A 25,481-nucleotide genomic window follows, 5' to 3' on the forward strand; every position below is an offset into this window, starting at 1 on the left:
TTAAAAAAGGTCTTGGTGATTAGTATAGGGAGACATTGAAATACAAATAAGAACCTCGGGAGGACCATCATCTTAATTGCTTGCACCCTGCCCGCCAGCGATAGAGGCTGCATGTCCCACCTCTTGAAGTCCTCCTCCATTTGTTCTACCAACCGTGTCAGATTAAGTCTGTGCAAGGTCCCCCAGCTCCTAGCGATCTGAATCCCCAGGTATCGGAAGTTTCTTTCCACTTTCCTTAGAGGCAAGCCTTCTATCTCTCTACTCTGGTCCCCTGGATGTATCACAAATAATTCACTCTTCCCCATGTTTAGCATATACCCCGAGAAATCCATGAACCCCCTCAAAATTCGCATAACCTCTATCATCCCCCCCGCTGGGTCCGACACGTATAACAATAGGTCATCCGCGTATAACGAGACTCGGTGTTCTTCTCCCCCTCTAATCACCCCTCTCCATTTCCTGGAGTCTCTCAACGCCATGGCCAGAGGTTCAATTGCCAACGCGAACAACAATGGAGACAGCGGGCATCCCTGTCTTGTTCCCCTATATAGTCGGAAATACTCCGATCTATGTCGACCTGTAACTACACTTGCCGTTGGAGCCCCATAAAGAAGTCTAACCCAGCTAATAAACCTGTTCCCAAACCCAAACCTCCTTAACACTTCCCATAAATACTCCCACTCCACCCTATCAAATGCCTTCTCTGCGTCCATTGCCGCCACTATCTCTGCCTCCCCCTCCACTGGGGGCATCATTATCACCCCTAATAGTCGTCACACGTTAACATTCAGTTGTCTCCCTTTTACGAACCCGGTCTGGTCTTCGTGCACCACCCCCGGGACACAGTCCTCTATCCTCGATGCCAGTACCTTTGCCAACAATTTGGCGTCCACGTTCAATAATGAAATGGGTCTATAGGACCCGCACTGCAACGGATCTTTATCCCTCTTCAAAATTAATGATATCGTCGCCTCCGACATCGTCGGGGGTAGAGTCCCCCCTTCCCTGGCCTCATTGAACGTCCTCACCATCAACGGGGCCAACAAGTCCACATATTTTCTGTAATATTCCACCGGGAACCCGTCTGGTCCCGGGGCCTTCCCTGCTTGCATGCTTCCCAGTCCCTTAATAACCTCGTCCACCCCAATCGGTGCCCCCAGGCCTACCACCCCCCGCTCCTCCACTTTCGGGAACCTCAATTGGTCCAGGAACTGCCGCATCCCCTCCTCTCCCTCTGGGGGTTGAGACCTATACAGTTCCTCATAGAAGGTCTTGAACACCTCATTTACCTTCCCTGCCCTTCGCACCGTGTCTCCCCTTTCGTCTCTAATTCCTCCTATCTCCCTCGCTGCTGCCCTCTTTCGCAATTGATGAGCCAACAGGCGACTAGCCTTTTCCCCATATTCATACCTCCTCCCCTGTGCCTTCCTCCACAGTACCTCCGCCTTTCTGGTGGTCAGAAGGTCAAATTCCGTCTGGAGTCGTCTCCTCTCCCTGTACAATTCCTCCTCCGGGGTCTCTGCAAATTCCCTATCCACCCTTAAAATCTCCCCCAGTAATCGTTCCCTTTCCTTGGCCTCTGTTTTCCTTTTGTGGGCCCCAATGGAGATCAGCTCTCCTCTGACCACCGCTTTTAGTGCTTCCCATACCACTCCCACAGGGACCTCGCCGTCGTCATTGACCTCCAGGTATCTCTCAATACACCCCCGCACTCTTGCACACACTCCCTCATCCGCCATCAGTCCCACATCTAATCGCCAAAGTGTTCTCTGCTCCCTTTCCTCCCCTAATTCCAGGTCCACCCAATGTGGGGCATGATCCGAAACCGCTATGGCTGAGTACTCAGCTTCTTCCACCCTAGAGATCAACGACCTTCCCAAAACAAAAGAATCTATCCGGGATTACATTTTATGGACATGGGAGAAGAAGGAAAACTCCCTAGCCCTAGGTCTAAGAAATCGCCATGGATCCACTCCCCCCATTTGGTCCATAAACCCTTTAAGTACCTTGGCCGCTGCCAGCCTTCTTCCCGTCCTTGAGCTGGATCTATCTAGCCCCGGGTCCAGCACCGTATTAAAGTCCCCTCCTAAAATCAAGTTTCCTACCTCCAGGTCTGGTATACGCCCCAGCATCCATCTCATAAATCCCGCATCGTCCCAGTTTGGGGCATACACATTAACCAACACGACCTCCATTCCCTCCAGCCTGCCACTCACCATTACATATCTACCTCCGCTATCTGCTACGATGTTCTTTGCTTCAAATGCTACCCGTTTCCCCACCAAAATGGCCACCCCTCTATTCTTTGCGTCCAGTCCTGAGTGGAACACCTGTCCCACCCATCCTTTCTTAACCTAACTTGGTCCGCCACCTTTAGGTGCGTCTCTTGGAGCATAACCACGTCTGCCCTTAGTCCTTTCAAATGCGCGAGTACTCGGGCCCTTTTAATCGGTCCGTTCAGGCCTCTCACGTTCCACGTGATCAGCCTCACTAGGGGGCTACCTGCCCCCCTCCCGTGTCGACTAGCCATTACCTTCTCTAGGCCAGTCCCATATCCCGCCTCCGCGCTCCCGCTCGCTCCCCCCGCCCACCCACTCTTTAGCCATTTCCTTTTGGATTTCTGCAGCAGCAACCCAGTTGTCCCCCCCGCCCCTCCCCGCTAGATCTCTTTCTAGCATGATTGCTCCCCCCATATTACTTCCGTAAGTCAGCTGACTTCAACTGACCCCGGCTACTCCTGCTCACTCCTCAACCCCCCCGTGTGGGGAACTCCCATCCGCCTTGCGCCTGTCTTCCCGCCTTATTCTTTCTGGCGCGGGAACATCCCTTTACCTGACCCGCCTCTTATGGCGCAGCTCCCTTTCCCCTCCCCCTCCCCTTCCCCATTCTCCAACTATGTCCCGTCTTTCCCCCCTCACCGGCGCCCACATTTCCCCAATGTCTCCCCCTTCCCAATTTACTTCTCAATTAACTTCAACCATAACATTAACAATAACATTTCCTGCAGCATCAGTCCCTCAGTTCCGATCCAATTTCTCTTCTTTGATGAAGGTCCATGCTTCCTCCGCCGTCTCGAAATAATGGTGTCTCTCCTGATACGTGACCCATAGTCTTGCCGGCTGCAGCATCCCGAACTTCACCTTCCTTTTATGCAACACCTCTTTGGCTCGGTTGAAGCTCGCCACCTCCGCACTCCAATCCTGGTATACCCGTACCACTGCATTCTCCCATCTGCTACTCCGCACCTTTTTAGCCCATCTCAGGACCTCTTCTCTCTCCTTAAGGCGGTAAAATCGCACGATTATCGCCCTGGGTGGTTCTCCCGCTTTTGGTCTTCTCGCCGGAATCCGATTTGCCCACTCCACCTCCAAGTGACCCGTAGGGGCCTCAGCACCCATCAGTGAGCTCAGTATCGTACTTGCGTACGCTCCACAGTCCACTCCTTCCACACCCTCAGGGAGACCCAGTATCCAAAGGTTCTTCCTTCGCGCTCCATTTTCTAGGGCCTCGATCCTTTCAGTACACTTTTTATGAAGTGCCTCGTGCGTCTGTGTCTTAACCGCCAGGCCCAGGATCTCGTCCTCAATATCTGTCACCGTCTGCTCCACCACACGGAGCTCTGTCTCCTGGGTCTTTAGTGTCTCCTTGAGCCCCTCAATTGCCTGTAGCAACGGGGTCAGCACCTCCCTCTTCAGCAGCTCCACGCACCGTCTCACAATTTCATCCTGCTCAGGCCCCCATGTCGCCTGCGCTTTCTCCGCCGCCATCTTGTACTTCTCTCTTTCTGACCCTTTGGTCGACGATTCCTCGCGCTGCAGCCACCGCCACCGGTTTTTTCCTCCTTCGTTTGGGGGGGGGACTCCCTTCTCACACACCCCACACCGGGTTGCGTCGTCGAAAAATTCCCCGTTGGGGCTCTTAAAAGAGCCCGAAGGTCCGTCGGAGCTGGAGCCGCCGAAACGTGCGGCTAGCTCGGCATCACCGCAACCGGAAGTCCCTTCAGTGGCCTTGATGAGATCTTTTCACAGTTGTTCCCTCTGCTGCTAGAATTCACCTTTGATACAGGCCCTCAGGTCAGCTTGCAGCTTTAAGCTTGCCCTTCCCCCGCCTGCATGCTGGAAGAGGCCCTGTTTATCCTGCAGTTGCAGCCAAATCTTTTACTGTTTCTGCCGTGTCTGGCAACCAAGAGACATATCCTTCCTGGGGGACACTGTTGGGGGAATATTGCAGCCTTCTTCTCACACCGGGAAATGGCAAACAAATGCCGTGGGGGCCCTGTAACGAGCCCAAAAGTCCGTTCCAAGCAGGAGCTACCGAATATGCGACCTAGCTCTGCATAGCCGCACCCGGAAGTCCACAGGGGCATCTCTTTCATGAGCGATGAGCTGCGTCAGTACCTGCTCAGCAAGGGCATCGCCTCAAGCAGAACTATGAGCTACAACCCGCAGGGAAACTGGCAGGTAGAGCAGGAGAACGCGATGGTATGGAAGGCCGTTCTTCTTGCCCTTCGGTTTAGAAGTCTCCAGATTCCCCGCTGGCAGGAGGTCCTCCCCGACGCGCTCCACTCCATTAGATCACTCCTCTGCACAGCCACGAACGAGACCCCTCACGACCGTTTGTTTGTCTTCCCTAGGAAGTCCATCTCCGGGGTCTCGCTTCCATCCTGGCTGGCAACCCCGGGAACTGTCCTTCTCCGGAAGCATACGAGGAGCCATAAGACCGGCCCCCTGGTCAAGAGGGTCCAGCTGCTGCACACCAACCCCCAATATGCCTACGTCGCGCACCAAGACGGACGGCAAGATACGGTCTCCCTCCGGGACCTTGTGCCCGCTGGTTCCCATGTTAAGACGCCCCCCTCCCCACCGCCTACCACCACCCCCCGAATCCCTAACGCCCCCCTGGGGCTCCTGTACTGTCCCGCGCCTACACTGCCGCCATCCACCCCCCCCACCCCTGCCTACCCCCATCCCTCAACCGTCGCCGACACGCCGGACCGAAGCTCCAGACAACACGCTCTCGGAGTCAACAACTACAATGCCCGTACCCGCCGCACCGCCAGAGCTGAGGAGGTCCAAAAGCCTCCAGACAGACTGAACGTATGATGACCCCACTTCCCCAGAAATGGGAAGCGGAGTTGGGAGAGGAGATCAATTGGGGAGTATGGGGTGAGGCACTGCATAGGGTAAACGGGACCTCCTCTAGTGCCAGGGTGAGCCTGATACATAGAACATAAAACATACAGTGCAGAAGGAGACATCCGGCCCATCGAATCTGCACCGACCCACTTAAGCCCTCACTTCCACCCTATCCCCGTAACCCAATAACCCCTCCTAACCTTTTTGGTCACTAAGGGCAATTTATCATAGCCAATCCTGCATGTCTTTGGACTGTGGGAGGAAACCGGAGCACCCTGAGGAAACCCACACAGACATGGGGAGAACGTGCAGACTCCGCACAGACAGTGACCTAGCGGGGATACAGTTTAAGGTCATGCACAGGGTGTTTATGACCTGGGTGAGAATGAGTGGGTTCTTTCAGTGGTAGCAGATGAGTGTGAGAGGTGTGGGCGGGGGGCCAGCAAGTCACGCGCACATGTTTTAGGGTTGCGAAAAATTGGGAAGATTCTGATCGTGGCCTTAGCCAGGATAGTGGAGGAGGGAGTGGATCTGGATCCTTTGGTGGTGATATTTGGGGTTTCAGAGAAGTCGGAGCTCATGGAGAGGAGGAAGGCCGATATCATGGCCTTCATCTCTCTGATTGCACGGAGGCGAATTTTGCTGGGTGTAGCGGCTTGGTTGGGTGAACTGTCCGACTTCCTGATAAAGTATGAGTTAAGGGACTCTGTAGAAACCAGCTATTTTCTATAGGTAAAAGATAGCTATTTAGCATTAAGCCCCTAGTCTATTAAATACCGTTTTAAAACTCACTCATAACCTCAGGTCATTTCAAAGAACACATTCAGCATTTCAAAACATAGCTTCAACAGAACACAGAAACAGATAGATTAAAACAGCATTCTTATACAGCTAATAAATACATTTGCAAGATAAAGTGACCAAGGACAGGGCAGGTTCCATGGCAATGGCCCAGTAACCTAAAGGCGCTATTGTCCTCAGCAACAAACCAGTTCAAGCAGCTTGCGATTAGGAAGCCAAATCGCATTTCATAGCTCATACAAGAATACATTTTAGGTTAATGTTGCCTATTAATGAGTGACAATTAACCCTCAAATCAAACTCATTTGATGTTAATCCAACCCAATTAGAATTACATTGGGGTGTAGATAGATGGCTAAAGTCTGATATGATGTGGTATAACCGCAATGGATTTTCGGCCATCTCTCTCTCTCTCTTTCCGGAATCAATCTATACTTTGACTTAACTATTCGCTGTCTCTCTGTTTTTCATATTTCACTTTCTGCTGGGGGCTTTGTTGTTTGTGACTGTATTTGAGGAACTGTTCATCACAGGAGAGGAGGGGGTGGGGGGCGGTGAAAAGGGGAAAGAAACTGTACAGACTGTGTAGTTAATTGCTGGGAAGTATGTTTCCCGGGGTGTTTATTTGCTGTAACCTGTTTTGATACATGTTTGTAATAAAATACATTTAAAAGTAAATTATTGAATCTCCTACTATCAACACCCTGGGGGTTACCATTGACCAGAAATGTAACTTGACGAGCCATATAAATACTGTGGCTACAAGAGCAGGTCAGAGGCTGGGAATCCTGCGGAGAGTAACTCACCTCCTGACTCCCCTGAGCCTGTCCACCATCTACAAGGCACAAGTCAGGAGTGTGATGGAATACTCCATAAAATACACTTGCCTGGATGAATGAAATGTATTGCCTTTCCTTCACTGCTGCTGGGTCAATACCCTGAAACTCCCTCCCTAATAGCACTGTGGGTGTACCTACACTTCAGGGACTGTAGTGAGTCAAAAACCAGCTCACCACCACCTTCTCAAAGGCAACTAGGGATGGTCTATAAATGCTGGCCTAAACAGTGACACCTACATCCTGTAAATGAATCAAAAAAATAGGGGGCGGGATTCTCCGCTCCCGCGCCTAAGTGCCCATGCCGTCATGAACGCCGTCGAGGTTCACGACGGCGCGAAACGGCCGCTATCCCGACCGATTCAGGGCCCGACAATGGTCTAGGAGCGGGGCTGCGTCATTTACACGCGCCAGGCCTTGTCGCCACGTAAAGGCGGCGCCGCATACATGACACGGTCGGCGCCGTATAACTGCCGTCACCCGCGCATGCGTGGTTGCCGTCCTCTCCGAGTCCGCCCCGCAAGAAGATGTCAGACGGATCTTGCGGGGCTGCGGAAGAAAGGAGGTCCTACTTCAGAGAGGACGGCCCGACGATCGGTGGGCACCGATTGCGGGCCAGACCCCATTTGAGGCCCCCCCCCGGTGCAGGATGCCCCACCCCCACAGGCCGCCCCCCCAGCGTTCCCGCGCTGTTCCCACCGGCAGCAACCAGGTGTGGACGGCACCGGGGGAACCCTGCCGTTTTGGCCTGGCCGCTTGGCCCATCCGGGCTTGAGAATAGCAGGGGTGCTGGAGAATCGCCATTTTGGGTGTCGCGGGCAATTCTCCGGCCTGCGCCACGCGGAACTCGACGGGGCCGTTCTCGCCGCTTGGGAGAATCGCGGGAGGGCGTCGGACCGGCGTCGTGGGAAAATTTGGTGATCCAGGTGATTCTCCCAACCGGCGCGGGAGCGGAGAATCCCGCCCAGGAAGTTCAAAGCGGAGAAGTCTGAGGTGATTCATTTTCATGAAGAATATGGACATAAAATATAAATAAGGGGTAAAATTCTTCAGGGGCTTCATGAGGAGTGGGACCTGGGTGTATATGTGTATGGATCTTTGAAGGTGGCAGGACAGAGAGCAGTGGAGAAGAGTTAGATTTAGCTCTTGGGGCTAAAGGGATCAAAGGATATGGAGGGAAAGCGGGTACAAGTTACTGAATTGGATAATGAGCCATGGTCGTAATGAGTGGCGGAGCAGGCTCGAAGGGCCGAATGGCCTACTTCCGCTTCTATTTTGTTTGTTTGTTTCTATGTTAATAAAGGATATAGTATCCTGGGTTTTATTAGTAGGACCCCAGAGTACATGGAACTTATGATGAACTTATACAAGACACTAGTTAGACTTCTGCTGGAGTTCTGTGTTCAGTTCTGGATGCCACAATATAGGAAGGATGTTACCGCATTGGAGAGAGTGCAGAAGAGGTTTACAAGAATGGTTCCAGGGATGGGAAACTTCAGCTATGAGGATAGATTGGAGAGGTTGGGACTGTTTACCTTAGAGAGAAGAAGGCCAAGAGGAGATTTGATAGAGATGTTCAATATCATGAGGGGGCTGGACAGAGTAGATAGAGAGAAACTGTTCCTGCTCATAAAAGGATCAAGAAGGTTGTCGTATGAGGAACAGTTGAGGACTCTGGGTCTCTACTCTTTGGAGTTTAGATGGATGAGGGGGGATCTTACTGAAATTTACAGGATACTGCGAGGCTGGAATAGAGTGAACATGGAGAGGATGTTTCCACTTGTAGGAAAAACTAGAAGCAGAGGACAAAATCTTTAAAACAGAGATGAGGAGGAATTTCTTCAGCCAGAGGGTGGTGAATCTGTGGAACTCTTTGCTGCAGAAGGCTGTGGAGGCCAAATCACTGAGTGTCTTTAAGACCGAGATAGATAGGTTCTTGATTAATGAGGGGATCAGGGGTTATGAGAAGAAGGCAGGACAATGAGGATGAGAAAAATATCTGCCATGATTGAATAGCGGAGCAGACTCGATGGGCCGAGTAGCCTAATTCTGCTCCTATGTCTTCTGATTTTATGGTCTAAGAACGAGAGGGCACAGATTTAAACTGATTTACAAAAGAAACAAATGTGAGGTGAAACACTGGAAGTGGATTGGTTCTGGAATGCACTACGTAGAAGTGTGGTGGAGGCAGGTTTAATCGAGATATTCAACAGGTGATTATTATTCGATGATTATTATAATAGAGACAATGAGCGGGATTCTCCAGCCAGGTTCACCTACCGACCGGAGAATCCTGCCCGAGGTCAATAGACTTCTCCTTTGTCCCGTGGCGATCTTGTAGCGGGAGGGGTGAAAGAATCCAGCCCAATATAAAAGGAGAAGGCAGGAGAATGAGGATGAGAAAAATATCAGCCATGATTGAATGGCGGAGCAGACTCGATGGGCCGAGTGGCCTAATTCTGCTTCTATGTCTTATGGTGTTAAGTTATAATGCTCATTTGGAGAGCCGGTACAATGGACTGAATAGCCTCCTGCACCGTAACATTTATGTGATTCAAGTCAATGAGTACAAATGTAGCCTAAAACTGGTTGCTGACTTGCCACAATTTACATTTTTAATTTAACTTACCAGTGAGCATGCTGACTATCAATCCTACTAGAATTGAACACAGGCAACCAATTAGGCCGTAGTGATAAAATGATATTGAATAGAAATTCTCTGCAATGTCGGGCCTGAAATAGAAAAAGAAAACAAAACATTAATTTTGAAGAATTTCGTATTCAGTTCTGGGTGAGAAATGTGACTCCAAAACTAGTGTCATAAAGTTAAATAAAGACAATGACAAGGGTATGATGACAGAGCTAGCTAAAGGAAAACAGTTTCAAAGATTAGGCGGGGGAAAAGCAGCGGTACACATTTGAGGTAATGCTTTCTAACTCTCAACAAAGATGTATTCCATTAAGAACAAAAGACTCTATGGGAAGAATATACCATCTGTGGTTAATTAAGAAAGTGAAGAATTATATCAAATTGAAAGAAAAGGGGCTGGATTCTCTGGCCGCCTACGCCGAAATCGCGTTCGGCGATCGGACGTAGATCCCAAGTTTATGACAGAATCGGGGGCTGTGCTGTTTTTGCAAAGCTCTGCCCCCTCCAAAACGGCGTACTCTCGGGGTAGACCACGCCACGTAGCGACGGCTTCAGGACGTTGCCTGAAGCCCGCCCCCCGATGCTCCGCCCCCGACCGGCCGGGTTCCCGACGGCGTGGGTCTCTCATGGTCTCACCGGTCAGGAACTGGACATGGCGGCTGCGGACTCAGTCCAGCGCCGTCACAGTCAAGGGGGGGCCGATCCATGGGTAGGGGGGGGACATTATTCGGGGCTGGGGGCATTGTGGGGGGGTGAGGGGGTAGTCGGCCACGGGGAGGGGGCACTATTTCACGGGCTGGGTCCGCGAGCGGCCTCTGCCATGGAGCACGGCATGGCCGCTGCAGGCCGCCGCCGTGCGCGTGCGCGGGCATGGACCCGGCAATTCTCTGGGGCGTATTGGCAGCTAGCACCGGGTGCTCTACGCTGCCAGCATGCTAACCCCCAGCAAAATGAGGAATCGGTTTTGTGCCATTTTGCGCCATTTTCTCTGACGTAAAATGCCACCGTTCCCACGCTGGCATGGGGACATAGCCCCAGATTCAGAGAATCCAGCCCAAGGTATATTGGGCAGGATTCTGTTTGGTAGATCCCGGGACTGAATTGTGTGAGATTCGCGTTTCCATTGAATGAAATTAAATGAAATGAAAATCGCTTAGTGTCACAAGTAGGCTACAAATGAAGTTACTGTGAAAAGCTCCTTGTCGCCACATTCCGGCACCTATTCGGGGAGGCTGGTACGGGAATTGAACCCGCGCTGCTGGCCTGCCTTGGTCTGCTTTACAAGCCAGCTATTTAGCCCACTGTGCTAAACTATTCAGAAAACGAATTAGGACATGCAGATGTACCAGCTCTCTGCCAGCGCAAATTCAGAACATTTCCCGGCCCAGCAGGCATATTCATCGCTGGGGCCAGCGTCAGCGCGAAGGAGCTTGGCAGCTGGAGCTGTTTTTAAGCGTTCCACTTACCACACTCTCACTGCAGCCACCATGATGACTCACAGAAGACCTGCCCTCGAGGTTGGAAGTCCGAGGTGGACTCACAGTTCCATGCCAGGGAAACACTAGTCCCTTATAGGATGATACTGGGGAATTAATAATAGGAAAGTGGAATAACCTGCATGGGACACATCCAGCTGGGGGTGATTGTTTCCCCGAGCTCATCAGGACTGCTACCTCTCCCATTATGGGTGGGGTAGATTCAGAGAATCCAGCCCAAGATATATTGGGCAGGATTCTGTTTGGTAGACGCCGGGACTGAATTGTGTGAGGTTCGCGTTCCCATTGAGGGCGCTGTTCAGAAAACGAGTCAGGACATGCAAATGTACCAGCTCTCTGCTGCCGCAAATTCAGAACATTTCCCGGCCCAGCAGGCATATTAACCGCTGGGGCAAAAGGTCGGCCAGTGTAGAGCTGGCCAGAAAGGAGGGAGAATCCAGTAAGGGGTAACTGGGCCTCGTGTAGATAATGTTGTTGTTAAATAAATATCTTTATTACAATTCACTGTGGACTCCCCATTAAACTGGTGACGAGGGTAAAATTGGAATAATAATAATCTTTATTATTGTCCCAAGTAGCCTTACATAAACACCGCAATGAAGTTACTGTGAAAAAACCCTCTTCGCCACATTCTGCCGCCTGTTCAGGTACACAGAAGGAGAATTCAGAATGTCCAATTCACCTAACCAGCACGGGCTGGATTCTCCGACCCGCTGCGCCACATTTCTGTTTCAGCACGCTGGCGGTATGCTCCGTTACACTGGCTGCTCAATGTGGCATCCCAATGTGGGGCAGCCTCACGCCGTCGAGAACCCCCGGGGCTGCTGGCAAAATGAAGCATCCCACTGGCGGAGAATCCAGCCCCACGTCTTTAGGGACTGGTGGGAGGAAACCGGAGCACACGGAGGAAACCCACGCAGACACGGGGAGAACGTGCAGAATCCGCACAGACAGTGACCCAAGCCGGGAATCGAACCTAGGACCCTGGTGCTGTGAAGCAACAGTGCTAACCACTGAGCTACCATAGTGCTGCTGATATGCAAGCCGATCGGCTGAGCCACCTCCTTGAAAAAATGTTTTTTTGAACTAGCGTACGGAGTTTGTTGATTTGCATGCTGCTTTTTGGGTCTTCATGAAACCCCCAAGCTCCTTGCTTGTAAATGGCGTGCCATCGTCGGTGACTAAAGCTTCTGGAATACAGTGCGTGCTAAACGAGAGAGTCAGTTTCTCGATTGTTGCTTTCAAAGTTGTGGACGGCATCCTGTGGACCTCTAGCCAATTTGAATGCACATCGATTATGATCAGGAACATGGAACCTTGGAAAGGGCCGGCAAAGTCGGCCTGAAGCCATTCCAATGGCCATTCCGGCCACTCCCAGGGATGAAGAGGTGCAGTGGGTGGGAGCAGTTCTTGGCATAAATTACATTGTTGGGCCAATCACTCCATCTCTGCGTCCAGGCCTGACCACCAGACATAGCTGCGGACGAGCATTTTCATTTCGGACACTCCTGGGTGTCTGTTCTGTAGGTCCCTCAGTATGTGGTCCTGACCTTTGTGTGGAATTACAACGCGAGTTCCCCAGAGGAGGATGCCGTCTTCCACACTGAACTCTGCTATTTTGGTGGTAAAAGCCTTTGGATTGAATTTGTTTATTGTCCCGTGTACCGAGGTACAGTGAAAAGTATTTTTCTGCGAACAGCTCAACAGATCATTAAGTACATGAGAAGAAAAGAAAAGAAAAGAAAATTGATAATAGGGCAACACAAGGTATACAATGTAACTGGATAACACCAGGAGTCTGGTGACAGCGGGGAAGAAGCTGTTTTTGAATCTGTTCGTGCGTGTTCTCAGACTTCTGTATCTCCTGCCCGATGGAAGAAGTTGGAAGAGTGAGTAAGCCGGGTGGGAGGGGTCTTTGATTATGCTGCCCGCTTTCCCCAGGCAGCGGGAGTGCAGGAGTCAATGGATGGGAGGCAGGTTCGTGTGATGGACTGGGCGGTGTTCACGACTCGCTGAAGTTTCTTGCAGCCTTGGGCTGTGATACCAGGCTGTGATACCAGGCTGTGATACCAGGCTGTGATACCAGGCTGTGATACCAGGCTGTGATACCAGGCTGTGATACCAGGCTGTGATGCAGCCAGATAGCATGCTTTCTATGGTCTTTGACTTACTGGGTAATTTTCAATACTGTCCCCCATATGGAATTATATGTCGAACTTTTGACAATAGGGGGCCCATTTGTGTCCACTCACGTATCTGGGCCGCTGTCACTGGTAACGTATCCATGAAGTGCTGTGCGGCAATAACTTCATCAGCTCTAGAAAGCGTTGGTGGTCTCATTGGCAGTGGGAGTTGACTCAATGCATCTGTGTCTGTGATCTGTGTGCCCAGCTGATGGTCCAACGTATACTCGTATGCCGCCAGTAGGAGGGCCCACCCTGGATTCATGCTGATGCTGTGAGCGGAATGGCGTTATCGTCTCTCGTCCCAACAGCGGTTTGTTGTCCGTTAAAACAGCGAAACGACGGCCATACGCATACTGATGTAACATCGTGACAGCAAAGACCTTGGCTAAACCCTCTTTCTAGATTTGCACATTATTACATTTGGCCATGGCCAGCTTTCTGGAGGCGAATTCAATCGGCCACTTCCTACCATCGTCCATCTGATGTGATAAGACGGCACCGCTGCTGTATGGCAAGGCGTCACACGTGACCATAAAAGAGATTTTCATAGAATTTACAGTGCAGAAGGAGGCCATTTGGCCCATCAAGTCTGCACCGGCTCTTGGAAAGTGCACCCTACTTAAGCCGACACTTTCACCCTTTCCCCGTAACACTACCGAACCTAAGGGCAGTTTTTGCACGGCCAATCCACCTAAGCTGAGAATCGAATCTCGGACCCTGGAGCTGTGAAGCAACTGTGCTAACCACTGTGCTTCCGTGCCAGGAAAGGTTTGGTGGGATTGTAGTGCATCATCGCCGGATGAACTCAGCTGCCTTTTCATGTTAGTGAACACTTCTTCCTGTGGCACTCTCCACGCCCACTCCTGATTTTTTTTTAAGCACAATGTGTAGAGGGGCTAAAATGGTTGCAAGGCCAAGGATGTAATACCTCAAAGAAAAACATAGGTTTTGTTTCTTGAAGGCCCTGTGCTTCTTAAACCAGGCCAGCAAATGGCTAAATTCTAACCCTAGCTGACCTTTAACAATAGGTTAAAATGCTATTTTGACCCTGAAATCTAACAAAGTAATCCTGTAAAAACACAAGTCTTGAATATTTGGGTTCTGATCAAAGGTCTCAGGGAAATACCAACTCTTTCTCTCTCCACTGATGCTGCCGGATATGCTGAGTGTTTCCATCGGTTTCTTATTTTATAACCAATATAAATGCTTGATTCAGGGCTGGTTTAGCACAGGGCTAAATTGCTGGCTTTGAAAGCAGACCAAGGTAGGCCAGCAGCACAGTTCAATTCCCGTACCAGCCTCCCTGAACAGGTGCCGGAATGTGGCGACTAGGGGCTTTTCACGGTAACTTCATTTGAAGCCTACTCGTGACAATAAGCGATTTTCATTTCATTTAATTTCATTTCAAGCCCCCTAACTGTCTTTAGGTGGATTGATCCTGAGACTCGAAGATTATCGTACGTGAGGAGGAGTTACAAACAGTAAAGTAAAACCAAAACTTCAACTCAATTCAATACTGATTTGCTAACCTTTCTTCCGGTTTGGTTGGTATTAGGGTGGTTAGCATTGATGTTACATTCACAGGGGTAGAGGTGGTGGCATTAGCTTCCGGGCAGCCTGCTGTCGATGTCTCGAGCAACTCTGAAAATTCTCGAGATGGTGGATAAATCAGACCACCGATTCCTATCCACATGGAAAAGGCTACTCCTGCAAACCACCCCACACACGCACCCTGTGAGAGAGAAAATAAACATACTTTAAAGAATAGTGCATGAATTACAAACACATCTAGGTCTACATTTCGAATAGTCTGTGTTGAATTCAATAATCAGCCAGAGTAAGAATTACTGTAACTATACCATACAAAACACTTGAATCATATCTCAGACCTGGAAAGTTCTATCTAATAAAGTTGCCTGCCAGAGAACTCTTTATTTAAAACGTGAAGGGTGACGTGAAATCATTAGCCAAGCTTGTCAGCCAAACAGAACTTTTTCAGGACACATATCAAGCCCCACTCCAGAAAAGGCAGACTTCTCTTACCAAGGTGACAGCTAGAACTGGTCACCGTTTGCTATGAGATTGCTGCCCAGTAACATTTGGTGGTAGGCAATCTACATTTCAGAGTCAATTAGAAAATTATTCTCAATATTCCTTTTGCTTGGACTTTCTGTTCTGTGTCAACCCTGGTACACTGGGTAACGTTCCTGCCTCTGAGACACAGGTTCTGGGTTCAAATCCTGCTTCAGGATTTCAACTGAGAAATCAGGACTGACACTCTAGTGCATTATTGAGGGAGAGTATTTTGGATGAGCGGTTAAACCAAGGCCCTATCTGCCCTCACAGATGGATGCAAAAATCTCATGGCCCAGCATCTGGGCCAACATTTATGTTACAATCAGATTATCTGATCACGATCATGTTCCTGTTTATGAGAACATTGGGCGGGATTCTCTCAGCCCGGGGCTGGGCCGGAGAATCGGCGGGTCGGGCGCGAATTGCGGCACGCTGCCCCGACGCCGGTCCGCCGATTCTCCGGAGAGTGGAAAACCAGCGCCATTGGTGCTGGCGTGGTTGGCGCGGCGTCGGTCGGGGGCCGCTCTGCGGGGCCCCCCCCGGCGATTCTCGATCCGGGATGGGCCGAGCGGCCATGCTAAAAAAGCCGAGTACCGCCGGCACAGTCCACACCTGCTCTTAGCCGGCGGGACTTTCGGCATGGATGCATCCGGGGCGGCCTGGTGGGGGGGGGGGGGGTCCGACTCCGGGGGTGGGGGCCTCCGCTGTGGCCTGGCCCGTGATCGGGGCCTACCGATAGGTGGGCTGGCCTCTCGGGCTGGGGGCCTCTTTTGTTCCTCACCGGCCCCCGTAGCCCTATGCCATGTTGCGTCGGGGCCGACGCGGAGAAGGGAGCCACTGCACATGTGCGGCAATCACGCCGGTCCCACTGCGCATGCGCGCGTTGGCGCCGGCTCCACTGCGCATGCGCAGGCCCGCGGCCCCCATCTGACGCCGGGGATCGGCAGCTGGAGCGGTGTGGGTCGCTCCAGTGCCGTGCTGGCCCCCTGTAGGGGTCAGAATTGCTGCTCCTGTGGTCATGTTGACGCCGTCGAGAAATGCGACGCCGTTTATGACAGCGTGAACACTTAGCCTCAGGATCAGAGAATGCCGCCCAGGGTCAGCATATATTAGCTCCTGCATTTCTGAAGTGAATTCATTTCAAAATCACTTCATTGGCTTTAAGGTGCTTTGAGATAGTTGGTGGCTATGAAAATGTGCAATAGAAACCCAAGTCTTTTTTCCTACACTTCCAAGGCATTGTGCTGTGTTTTTGCTGCATTTGTGCTAATGCAACCTAAGTCCACGATGGCCTAAAGAGCACACGCACCCATGGTTCAATGGTCAGCTTATGTGTACATGCACTGCAAGACACACTGTCCATAAAATTCACTGAGGCTGGAAAACAGGCACTGGGAATAACCAGTGTCCATGACGTCTAATGCAGGAAACCATGTAAACTCCATGGTGCTGGTCTATTTGAGCATTTTCTGCATAAAGCCAAAGCTAACCTCGGTGCTGAGTGGCTGCACCCTGAGCAGTGGGTGCAAAATGAAGAGAGGCCAGTAGCACTTCGAACCAGCATGTGGTACTTAAAGACAGCCCATCTCTCAGAGGGAACATGTTCCGAATGGAACAGGTGCTGAAAGTGATTATGGAAGAGAATGAGAGGGAAAACAACACTGAATAAATGCACAAAATTGAATAGGTGAGCTTCAAAATATTTCAACATTGCACTTGGGGTTTTACTGAGGAGTGGAGTGATGTGTTGGGTATTCTGAGACACAGACGAATCAACACGGTTGCGAATGGTACAACGCAGTTTTATTTCAATGAACTATTAACATATTATACTCTGGTATTCAGCACATGGTGAAACTCTGAGTGGCTGGCAATGAGGTCTGTGCCCTGAGCCCTCTCCTGCTCGAGTGCTCAGGAAGTGTTGTGTTCCCTGCTTTGTACTGTGTATGCTCTTGTCCGTGATTGGCTGTCGTGTTTTGTGTGTTGATTGGTCTGTTGATCTGTCCATCATTATGTGTGTATGTATGTGCTGTGATGTTCATCTGAATATCATGACATGGAGGGGGAGAGATAGTCTTTGCAAAGGGCTGGGAGGTCAACTAACAAAACTTGCAGACAGCAGTGCAGCAGGTAATTGACAGTCAAGGCCTGGTATAGCCCCGAGGACTTGGATGCAGTGTCATAACAACTTCAGAGACCTCACACAAGTGGTCAAGGTTAGTAAATGCATCATCAACTGAAATGCCTACCATTGCTTCAGTAGTCTCACACACTGTTCAATGCATCACATCCCTTTCACCCACCTAGTGACAATTTCTATTGATCATGACCCATACCAAACATCCTAATTCCTTGCTTCACCCTCACACACTTTGCATTCCTGCAAGCCTTACACCTACATCTCCCAGTGGCTGTGTGTCAAATACAAATTGCCCAACCACCCAGTGCACAATACTCACTGAGACGCCATTCTCTCTTCTCTCTTATATTGATCCCAGTTTTAACCCTGGCTAAAAAGACCGGGGGTGGGATTCTCCGTCCCGCCAGCTAGCCATTGGGGTTTCCCATTGCGGGCAGCCCCACGCCGTCGGGAAACCCCGGGGCTGCCGGCACAATGGACCATCCCGACAATGGAGAATCCAGGCTCTTAACCTTTACCTTTTATTTCCGAAAACATGGAGGAACAGAGTCACAGGACTGCTAATTCGTTTTAACAACAAGAGAAAAGCATTTATTTAAAAATGAAAAGTTTGATTATGATACACTTAATAGAACATAGAAAAATACAGCACAGAACAGGCCCTTCGGCCCACGATGTTGTGCCGAACGTTTGTCCTAGATTAATCATAGATTATCATAGAATTTACAGTGCAGAAAGAGGCCATTCGGCCCATCAAGTCTGCACCGGCTCTTGGAAAGAGCACCCAAACCAAGGTCAACACCTCCACCCTATCCCCATAACCCAGTAACCCTACCCAACACTAAGGGCAATTTTGGACACTAAGGGCAATTTAGCATGGCCAATCCACCGAACCTGCACATCTTTGGACTGTGCAAGGAAACCGGAGCACCCGGAGGAAACCCACGCAGACACGGGGAGGATGTGCAGACTCCGCACAGACAGTGACCCAAGCCGGAATCGAACCTGGGACCCTGGAGCTGTGAAGCAATTGTGCTATCCACAATGCTACCATGCTGTCCTTAAGAACAAATTAATCTACACTATAGCATTCTACCGTAATCCATGTACCTATCCAATAGCCGCTTGTAGGTCCCTAATGTTTCCGACTCAACTACTTCCACAGGCAGTGCATTCCATGCCCCCACTATTCTCTGGGTAAAGAACCTACCTCTGACATCCCCCCTATATCTTCCACCATTCACTTTAAATTTATGTCCCCTTGTAATGGTTTGTTCCACCCGGGGAAAAAGTCTCTGACTGTCTACTCTATCTATTCCCCTGATCATCTTATAAACCTCTATCATGTCGCCCCTCATCCTTCTCCGTTCTAATGAGAAAAGGCCTAACACCCTCAACCTTTCCTCGTAAGACCTGCTCTCCATTCCAGGCAACATCCTGGTAAATCTCCTTTGCACCTTTTCCAAAGCTTCCACATCCTTACTAAAATGAGGCGACCAGAACTGTACACAGTACTCCAAATGTGGCCTTACCAAAGTTTTGTACAGCTGCATCATCACCTCACGGCTCTTAAATTCAATCCCTCTGTTAATGAACGCGAGCACACCATAGGCCTTCTTCACAGCTCTATCCACTTGAGGGGCAACTTTCAAAGATGTATGAACATAGACCACAAGATCTGTCTGCTCCTCCACATTGCCAAGAACTCTACCGTTAACCCTGTATTCCGCATTCATATTTGTCCTTCCAAAATGGACAACCTCACACTTTTCAGGGTTAAACTCCATCTGCCACTTCTCAGCCCAGCTCTGCATCCTATCTATGTCTCTTTGCAGCCGACAACAGCCCTCCTCACTATCCACAACTCCACCAATCTTCGTATCGTCTGCAAATTTACTGACCCACCCTTCAACTCCCTCATCCAAGTCATTAATGAAAATCACAAACAGCAGAGGACCCAGAACTGATCCCTGCGGTACGCCACTGGTAACTGGGATCCAGGCTGAATATTTGCCATCCACCACCACTCTCTGGCACCCGGGAGGCAACATACCTTCCGGGAGTCTCGCTCGTGACCACAGAATCTCCAATCTATTCCCCTAACCATTGAATCTCCTACTACTATTGCTTTTCTATTCTCCCCCCCTTCCCTTCTGAGCCCCAGAGCCAGACTCAATGCCAGAGACCTGGCCGCTAGGGCCTTCCCCCGGTAGGTCATCCCCCCCCCAACAGCATCCAAAACGGTATACTTGATTTGAAGGGGAGCGGCCACGAGGGCTCCCTGCACTGTCTGCCTGTTTGTTTTCTTTCCCCTGACTGTAACCCAGCTACTCTTGTCCTGTACCTTGGGTGTGGTTACCTCCCTGTAACTCTTCTCTATAACCCCCTCTGCCTCCCGGATGATCCGAAGTTCATCCAGCTTCAGCTCCAGCTCCCTATCACGGTCTTTGAGGAGCTGGAGTTGGGTGCACTTCCCGCAGGTATAGTCAGTGGGGACACCGGTGGTATCCCTCACCACCCACATCCTACAGGAGGAGCATGCAACTGGCCTAGCCTCCATCCCCTCTTACCTTACAGAATATAGCTGCCCTGTGGACCAACTGGACCTCCGCCCTCCGACTCTGCTCCCAGTCAGCCTCACTCTCTGTAAACTCCTGGCTCCCTTCTCACTCTTTGCGGAAATGTAGGAAACGAAATGAAAGGAGCACCTTACTCCCTCAATCACCAAACTCTCACTATAGCACTCAAATGCACCCAAATTCAGCACTCCCTCAGTCACCAAACTCTCACTATAGCACTCAAATGCACCAAATTCAGCACTCAGTGCAAACAAAGTCTGCACTGTCGGGGATCACTTTTAAACTGTGAATCTAGCCTCTAAAAACTGGCCTAATCCAATTAACTAATTAACAAGCTCCAGCTGCAAGTACCTACAAGTAGAACCTTTGTTTAAAGCTGATTGAAAATTCACCTTCTTCTAAACCAAACAGCAACTTTTAAGTTAATTAACTAAATAAAAGAAAGACTAGACTTTAGATAAAAATTAAGCCTTATACTCCCTCAGTCACCAAACTCTCACTATAGCAGCACTCAAATGCACCAAATTCAGCACTCAGTGCAAACTTGTCCTTTACTCCCCCTTAGTTTCACAAATATGCACAGATTGTAAGATTAACATGGGTTACAAATCATTTGCAAAAGCTGTGGTATAATCAGACAAAGTCAGCATGGATTTACAAAAGGGAAATCATGCTTGATAAATCTACTGGAATTCTTTGAAGATGTAACTAGTAGAGTTGACCAAGGAGAACCGATGAATATGGTTTATTTAAACTTTCAGAAGTCTTTTGACAAGGTCTCAAATAGCACATTACTATGTAAAGTTAAAGCATGGGATTGCGGGTAGTGTCTTGAGATGGATAGAAAGCTGGTTAGCAGACAGGAAGCAAAAAGATTGAATAAATGGGTCTTTTTCCAATTGGCAGCAGCGACTAGGACCCCAACTGTTTCCATTATATATTAATGATTTGGACGAGGGAACTAAATGTATTCAGAAGGATGCAGAGATGCTTCAGCGGGATTTGGACAGGCTGAGTGGGTGGGCATATGCATGGCAGATGCAGTATAATGCTGATAAATGTGAGGTTATCTGCTTCAGCCGCAAAAATAGGAAGGCAGATTATTATTTGAATGGGTGTAAATTGAGAGAGGCGGGTACTCAGCGAGATCTTGGTGTCCTCGTGCATCAGTCTCTGAAAGTAAGTGCGAATAGTATGTTGGCCTTCATGACTAGAGGATTTGAGTGTAGGAGTAGAGATGTTTTATTGCAATTGTATAGGACATTGGTGAGGCCACACCTGGAGTATTGTGTGAAATTTTGGTCCTTATCTGAGGGAGGATGTTCTTGCTATGGAGGGAGTGCAGCGAAGGTTTACCAGGCTGATTCCTGGGATGGCGGGACTGTCATATGAGGAGAGACTAAATCGGTTAGGATTATATTCATTGGAGATTAGAAGAGCGAGAAGGAATCTCATAGAAATGTATAACATTTGAATCGGATTAGACAGAGTAGATTCAGAAAGAATATTCCCAATGGTGGGGGAGCCCAGAACTAGGGGTCATAGTTTTAGGATAAGGGGGAAACCTTTTAAGACTGAGGTGAGGAGAAACTTCTTCACCCAGAGAGTGGTGAATCCACAGAATGTGGTTGAGGCCAAATTGTTGTGTAATTTCGAGAAGGAATTAGATAAAGCACTTTGGGGCTAAAGGGATCAAGGGATATGGGGAAGGCGGGGTCAGGGTATTGAACTTGATGATCAGCCATGATCATAATGAATGGTGGAGCAGGGTAAATTGGCTTCTATTTTCTATGTATGTTTCTCGGGTTATAATGGTCTCAGTAACACACAGTCCCTTTTAAACACACAGGCTGGCTGTGGTCAGACACGCACTTCACTCTGAACTGAAGTCAATTTCTGTGGATTTCTCCTCAAAATATCCCAGGTGATTCTAAAACCATGAATCACCTTGTCTCATTGAACTATGACTTCCACGAGAATGATTTCAAATTCCACTTTCCAAAAGACACACTATCAAATCTTCCTTCAGACAAGGCTTTCCCTCACCTGCTTCCATCAAGGTTTCACTTTCAGGTTTTACACAACCCCCTTGAGGATTCCTTTGTCTTGACTGCTACACAAACTTTTCACAATTGCTCCAATTATCGATTCCCAGACTGTATTAAAATGGCACCAAACTTCTGATTTTTCTGCTCTGCTTTCCCACTTTAAACCTGGTTACTGCAGCTGTCTCTTCAATTCAGAACACTTGATCTGCTTTCACTTTGAATTCTCCTGAACAGTACCTTGTACAACTTCCTGGTTTCTGTTCCCTTAACTTCAGTCTTCCAAAGACAATCCTCTGACCCTTCACTCTGGTTGTCTGGACTTCATCTATTTCTTTGCGAAGTCTACCCTTTTTGTCTGCAGTCCCGTTGGAATAATAATCTTTATATTTTTCACAAGTAGGCTTACATTAACACTGCAATGAAGTTACTGTGAAAATCCCCTAGTCGCCACACTCCGGCGCCTGTTCGGGTACTGTTATGGGCCAGAGTTTAGAGAACCCTCAAGTGTATCATGGAGTTCACCTGACCCACAACTTTGAATAGCTTGTGGTTATGGGGAGCACATGGGCTTACTCTGCAGATGTGATGCAAACAGAAATCTACAGTACTTTTAAATTAAAACAATGTTTATTTATGAAACCAGTTAACACTTTATAAACCCACAGTAAACATCTTAACAACTATCAACACCAATAAATCCCCAAAGAATATAGTATGCGATAGATAACCCTTAATAAATTCCCAAACAACATCTGAAAGACAAAAGACCCTTTTTAACACAAAGACAGGTTTAAATTCACTATTGAGAGCAGTCAGCACCTAGAAATCACCCAATTGATTTGGAGACAGTCTTTAGTTTGCAGAGAGATCCATGCACATCTGCTGGCTTTCACTGCAGCTCTTCTCTCTGAAAACAAAACTAAAAACTCACTCTATAGCAGCCTGCTCAAAGCAGTCAGACAGCCCAGCTCCACCCACTCTCTGACATCACTGCAACTCTCTAATAAACACACATTTCTTAAAGGTACACCCAGTACCGCTAATCAATAAACCCCCATTTCTTAAAAGGTACTCTCACATGACAGGTACACTGAGGGAGAATTCAGAATGTCCAATTCACCAAATAAGCACGTCTTTTTCAGGACTTGTTGGAGGAAACCAGAGCACCCAGTGGGAACCCATGCAGACACAGGGAGAAAGTGCGGATCCGCACAGTCAGTGACCTGAGCCGGGAATCGAACCTGAAACCATGGCGCTGTGAAGCAACAGTGTTAACCACTGTGCTACCATGCCGTCCAAATCCTGTCCAGCTTGTTTTCTGGCAGCGCTGAGGGATGCTCATTCCCTGGCGTCCTACCTCCAACTGTGCTGTTTTCCATAATGGGCTTTAACAGTTAGTATAAACGATTGACAAAATTCAATTTGATAACCCCTGGATCAGTACTTGTATTGAAGCTGCTAGCATGTGGTAAGGTGTCTCACACAGAGGCTTCTCGTCCTAACTGGTGATCAGTTCTTAGAGAGCGATTAGAGATTCTGGGGAAACACTCATTTCCTTCAGTAACACAAAGAATAGAGGACTCAATGATTGAGTTAGGAGGTGCATGTTTGTAACATGTAACCATGTAAATAATCATAAAATTGTGTAAAAATTGGCTCCAGTGACTTCCGGGTGTGGCGATGACCAGCTAGGTCGCACGTTTCGGCAGCTCCCGGTGGAACGGACCTTTGGGCTCTTAATAGGAGCCCCAACGGCAATTTTAACGGCTAAAAGCACTGTGCGGTAAACCAGAAGGGAATCTCCCCTGGATACGGATGTAAAAAGGAGAGGAAAGTGGCCGGATTGCGGTGGATCCTTTAGAGCAGCGGCAAGGAAGGCAAGCAAAAACCAAGATGGCGTCGGAAGGTGGCAGTTTAATATGGGGCCCTGAACAACACGAGTTTTTGAAACGCTGCGTGGAAGAGCTTAAAAAGGAGACGAAGAAGGAGCTGTTGGCCCCGATAGTACAGGCGATTGAAGGGCTAAAAGATGAGCAAAAGACCCAGGAGCGGGAGCTTCGGGTCGTGAAGGCAAAGGCTGCCGAAAACGAGGACGATATACAGGGCCTGGTGGTGAAGACGGAGATGCACGAGGCACACCATAAACGATCTGTGGAAAGACTGGAGGTGCTGGAGAATAATGCGAGGAGGAAGAATTTAAGGATTCTTGGTCTTCCTGAAGGTGCAGAGGGGGCGGACGTCGGGGCATATGTGAGCACGATGCTGCACTCGTTAATGGGAGCGGAGGCCCCGGCGGGTCCGTTGGAGGTGGAGGGAGCATACCGAGTTATGGTGCGAGGATCGAGAGCAGGAGAAACTCCCAGAGCCATAGTGGTGAGATTCCTCCGTTTTAAGGACAGAGAGATGGTCCTCAGATGGGCAAAGAAAACTCGGAGCAGGAGGTGGGAGAACGCGGTGATCCGCGTATATCAAGACTGGAGTGCGGAGGTGGCGAGAAGGAGGGCGAGCTTTAATCGGGCCAAGGCGGTGCTTCATAAAAAGAAGATTAAATTTGGAATGCTGCAGCCGGCAAGACTGTGGGTCACATATCAAGGGAAGCACCACTACTTTGAAACGGCGGATGAGGCGTGGACATTTATTGTTGAAGAGAAATTGGAATAAGCGGGTTATTAAAAAAGAACGTTTGAGACAAAGTGGTGGGGCGAATATGGGGGGCGAAGAGGGGGGAAAAAGGGGGGAGAGATGATTTTTATGTTGTTAATCCTGCGACCCGGTAACTTTTCTCTCTTCCACAGGTTGTGGGGGAGGGAGGAAGGGAGGTGGAGGAGCTGGGGGCGTTGGCCATTGGGGGCGGGGCCAAAAGGGAAGTGCGGGCTTTGTTCCCGCGCTATGATAATTATGACGGGAATAGGGAAGCAGGAAGGAGGGGGCGTCGCACGGTGCGAGCCGAGGTCACGGGGGGAAGCCGAGGTCGGCCAGAGTTTGCTGACTTCTGGGAGCAACATGGGGGGTGTAACTACGCTAGTGGGGGATCTAGCGGGGGGGGGGGGGGGGTGGGAGGGGGGATTTACTGGGTTGCTGCTGCTGGGGAGAAGGGGGAGCTGGTATGGGGTGGGGTGGGCGGGGCGGGAGGGCACCGCCTGGGGGGGACACAGCTGCATGGGAACCGGGTGAGGAGCTGGATAAAAGGGGATGGCTAATCGACAAGGGGGGGGGGGGGGGAAAAAGAGCCCCCCAACCCGGCTGATCACGTGGAATGTGAGAGGGCTGAACGGGCCGATAAAGAGGGCACGGGTACTCGCACACCTTAAGACACTTAAGGCAGATGTGGTTATGTTACAGGAGACGCATTTGAAACTGATAGACCAGGTTAGACTACGCAAAGGATGGGTGGGGCAGGTGTTTCATTCGGGGCTAGATGCGAAAAACAGGGGGGTGGCTATACTAGTGGGGAAGCGGGTAATGTTTGAGGCAAAGACCATAGTGGCGGACAGTGGGGGCAGATACGTGATGGTGAGTGGCAAATTACAGGGG

General features: G+C 49.7%; 1 protein-coding gene across 1 annotated transcript in view; it reads right to left on the reverse strand.

Annotated features, from left to right (window-relative positions):
* LOC140395694 (sodium/iodide cotransporter-like) overlaps nucleotides 1–25,481 on the reverse strand; it is a 200,068-nt gene that overhangs the window by 38,326 nt on the left and 136,261 nt on the right. The window contains exons 9-10 of the mRNA XM_072483769.1: nucleotides 14,634–14,836; nucleotides 9,402–9,505 (exon numbers count right to left, since the gene is read on the reverse strand). Of these exons, the coding sequence (XP_072339870.1) occupies nucleotides 9,402–9,505; nucleotides 14,634–14,836 (307 nt within the window). The remainder of the gene's footprint in view (nucleotides 1–9,401; nucleotides 9,506–14,633; nucleotides 14,837–25,481) is intronic.

The sequence above is a fragment of the Scyliorhinus torazame genome, chromosome 18 (assembly GCF_047496885.1).
Source record: "Scyliorhinus torazame isolate Kashiwa2021f chromosome 18, sScyTor2.1, whole genome shotgun sequence".
In the NCBI taxonomy this organism is placed as follows: domain Eukaryota; kingdom Metazoa; phylum Chordata; class Chondrichthyes; order Carcharhiniformes; family Scyliorhinidae; genus Scyliorhinus; species Scyliorhinus torazame.